Genomic DNA, 4023 nt, shown 5'->3' with positions numbered 1-4023 from the left:
GGGGGGGGGGGTGATAGACCTATACATTATTTCAATGATAGCAATGGTACTATGGATGTGTATTTATGTTAAGATTTTTTTCAAGGGGCTGGTGAGATGGCTCAGCGGGTAAAAGCACTGATTGCTCTTCCAAAGGTCTTGAGTTCGGATCCCAGCAACCACATGGTGGCTCACAACCACCTGTAATGAGATCTAATGCTCTCTTCTGGTGCGAATGAAGACAGCTACAGTGAATTACGCCAGAGCGAGCAGGACAGAGTGAACAGGGCTGGAGCTGTCCCGAGTTCAATTCCCAACAGCCACATGATGGCTCACGGCCATCTGTACAGCTACAGTGTACTCATAAACATAAACAAAATAAATAAATAAAAATAAATCTTTAAATAAAAATTTTTTTTTCAAAATATGCATTTAAAACATGACCTTCTTTGTGTTGATGATTGAAGCCAGGATCTTCCTCATGCAATGGCACATATACCACTGAACTTGTGATAGCTCCATCCACTAAAGAGACCTTATTCCCTGATTTATTGCAAACATTTACATCTGTCTCACATAAGTAGAACAAAAATGCCATGAAAGTAGGAAGACTGTCTATTTGTGTCACTGCTGAATCCTTAGCTTGGCTTACAGTTAGGCATCTAATAAATAGATAACTAATCAATGTTTTGTATAAATGTTTAGAAAAGAAATGCTGAAACGATAGGATAATTTTCAATTCTTTCAGATTTACTAATATGCTTTAGACTTAAGATAACGGAGCAGAAAGTGGGAGAGGGCGGGGTGGCAGGCATGGGGAAGTGGGGGCAACAGGGGTTTGTTTTTGTTGTTTTTGTTTGTTTCTTTGTTTTTTGGAGGGGAAACTGGGAATGGAGAAATTTACATGTAAATAAAGAAAATATCTAAAAAAAAAAAAAAAAAGATAACGGAGCTATTATTTTTGCTTGTAAGAGTATCTATCTTAAAATCTCTCTTGAATGTGATAAATCAGCCTGCCTCCATCTTGGGCTTGAAAGCCATCTTATAGTAAAGAAAAACTAGGTTCATTCCTGTTAATGATTTAATCTCTGTTTCTCAAAGACTGGGCTATGTCCAACCTGTAACCCTAACTACACTGCCTGTTTGGTTCTGCACTGCCTGTTCCAGGAAATGGCAATTGTACCTTTGTTAGGAGCTTGTTATGATCATCTTGTTATGTTTATGTTCTGCTTTTGCAACCCTTCCTATTTGCCAACCCCTCTCCCCCCAATCCTCAGCTATAAAAAGTCTTATCTCACCTATGTCCAATGCTGATTTCTTGAACCCTGCCTTAAGGGGAGACAGCCTGTGTATGTGAATTTTAAAAAAAAGCTTGCTTTAATTAATCTGGTCATGATTTGGGTCAGTGGTCTTTCTCCTCACATCTGTGAAATTAACAGATGATCTCTACTATCATTATTAGAAGTATTGCTATGTTTCATTTAGTATGTGGCGCTACTGTAATATGGTATATATACACTCCTGCATCTGTAAGGTTAATTTTATAGTAATGGTATTATAACAATGCTGATGTAGTCTAGTATAACATGTATAATATAGTAATGATAAGTACAGCATATAATAGCTATAATAATAGCCACAGAAATAAAATAGAAATTGTCTTGGAGCATGCTATTTTCCAGATGTGGGCATTTTGTCCATGTGATTTCATTTATTTCTCTCAGGAATTTTTTGAAGTAGGTGTTCTTTTATAAACAGGAATTTGATGTTTAGAGGCAAATTAACTGCTAGTGACAGGCAGAGGTATGGCCTATCCTCATTTCCCTTATTCCAAAGGTTCTACATCGTTAACAGTGTTTCCCAGCTCACTACACAATTCTCAACCCTTGGAGGCTGAGAATGATACTTCCACACTTTTAAACATGTTACAGGCAAAAGCAGGAGTTGCCTGAGAATAAGTTGGGAAATTTAGAAGAGAGAATTTTTTACTTTTCCCCAAATTTCATGCCTGGCTTCATTTGACCTTCTTCTTAAACGGTTAGTAATTAGTCTCTGGAAGCCCTTGGTTTGTACCTAAGAAGACAGCCCTCCTTCTTCCCCTGGCTACAGTGAAGTACACTAGTAAAGACACACTGACCACTAAACCCAGACGAATCCTCTTACTATCTGAGGTCTGGCTTCAGGGAACTACAGGTGGCTCTTTACCTTTGGTGCCAGGTGGCTGCAGGTTATCTCCAGTCAAAGAACACCAGCCCACAGGAAAGATGTCCCGGGAGTCAAAGCGGCACCAGTAGTCAAATGCGCCTCGCCACCCATCAAAGGTGACTAGCACCTCTGAGCCTCGAACTTCTCCAATAGTGGCTGGGCAAATGAAATGAGGGTTCTTTCTGTCTACAGCTTCTAACTTCATTCCCATTTTGAAGAAGTTGTGGGAAGGTGATGGTGGCTCCTAGATGAAAAACAGAAATATTCAGACCTTTCTCTAATTTGTGAGGTAGCTACACAGCTCAAACTGCAAATAGATTCCCTGTCCACTCTCTTCTTTCCTCCTCGGAAGTACCTGGTTGGACGTGCCCCTCTACTTTGTCATTCTTCAGCATTATTTTGAGTTGTTCTTTCTCCTTCATCTTTCAAATGAATTAGTTGGCTTTTGCAGTTAAGATAGAAAAACCTTATTTGGATCTTGACTGGAACTGCAATGCATTTATAGATTGATTTGGGAAGAAATAGCCTTTATTACTGATAAGGTTAAACCTTATCTATGCACATGATTCCTTCTTCCATTTAAAATTTCTTTAATACAGATTTCTCTTTTATACAAAATTTAAATCTCCTCTATAAGTACATAATGCTTTAATTTTTGTTATTTATTTTGTCTATGGGTATGTGTGGAGGTGTATTACTATAGTACACATGTTAAAGCACACATTATGGGAGTTGGTTTCTCCTATCACCTGAGTCCCAGGGATAAAAGTCGAGTTGTCAGGGTTGGCAGCAAGCCATCCTTACGCACTGAGCCATCTAACAGCCCCTTGTGCTATTTACAAACATTTGTTCTAGGTATATTGATGTTCCATTGTTACCATGAATGGTATTTTATAATTTTTTTATTATTAAACTATTAGTTAAAGTAGAAATGAATAATGTCTTAAAAGTTGACCAATGCTCTTGATTGGTACATGAATTTTTCCCTGCTTTAGTTATCAACCACTGAGAGATATACATGGAAGTATTTCCTACACAATTTCAGTTTTGTTGTGTTTTATAGAATGAGGCTCTCTGAGCAAAGCATCTTGATGAGAGCAGCTGCAGCTGCTCACAACAGACCTCCACTAGCAGCCTGTTGACGTTCCCTCAGAGAAGGCAGGCAGAGGAAGAGCGATGGACCCTCTCCTGAGATTTGCTCCCTCTTCTACCTCTCAGTCATTTGTATGCAATTCTGTCATAACTCCATGTAGTCTTAGAGTCTAGCAAGGTACTAGGAGAACACAGGATGTGCAAAGTTAACTGGAGAGAGGAGCTCCACCCACCTATGTAGATATGGGGAAGCCAACACCCATGTTGGATGAAGAAGGCTTTCCAGTGCAGCTGCTATGAGGTCTCCCATGTTTTGTAAGCAACCCCTCACCCCATGTTCTAAAGCATGCTCAATTGACTCATTGGATTCTTAGGCTGGATGTGGCTTTGTCATTGGGTCTTACAAGGAGAGGCTAGATATTGCTGTATTTTCCTAGGAAAAGAATTGCCACATCACCACTATCATTTACTTCTTTATGGACTCTAAGGCTATTTTTAAGGAGCATATGTACTACTATGATTGCTTTGTTTTCTTGGTGAACTGCTACTTTTAACTCATCACCTAGTGACTTCTTTAATGCTTTTTAGTATCAACATCTGTCTGACCTTCTACTTTATATACATTTTATCTTGATAAAGGTTTGCCTAGTACTATCTCTTATTTGTTTTTACTATATGTGTGTGTATGTGGTGTGTGTGTATATATGTGTATATATATATATATATATATATATATATATATATATA

At 38.5% G+C, this 4023-nt stretch overlaps 1 protein-coding gene across 10 annotated transcripts in view; it reads right to left on the bottom strand.

Annotated features, from left to right (window-relative positions):
• Scmh1 (Scm polycomb group protein homolog 1) overlaps positions 1-4023 on the bottom strand; it is a 130741-nt gene that overhangs the window by 49305 nt on the left and 77413 nt on the right. For all 10 annotated transcript variants that reach the window (XM_031378487.1, XM_031378492.1, XM_031378486.1 and 7 more), the window contains one exon: positions 2185-2428. In XM_031378487.1, the coding sequence (XP_031234347.1) occupies positions 2185-2428 (244 nt within the window). The remainder of the gene's footprint in view (positions 1-2184; positions 2429-4023) is intronic.

This window comes from Mastomys coucha, unplaced genomic scaffold (genome assembly GCF_008632895.1).
Source record: "Mastomys coucha isolate ucsf_1 unplaced genomic scaffold, UCSF_Mcou_1 pScaffold18, whole genome shotgun sequence".
NCBI lineage: Eukaryota > Metazoa > Chordata > Mammalia > Rodentia > Muridae > Mastomys > Mastomys coucha.
This window is presented reverse-complemented; position numbering and strand designations above follow the sequence as displayed.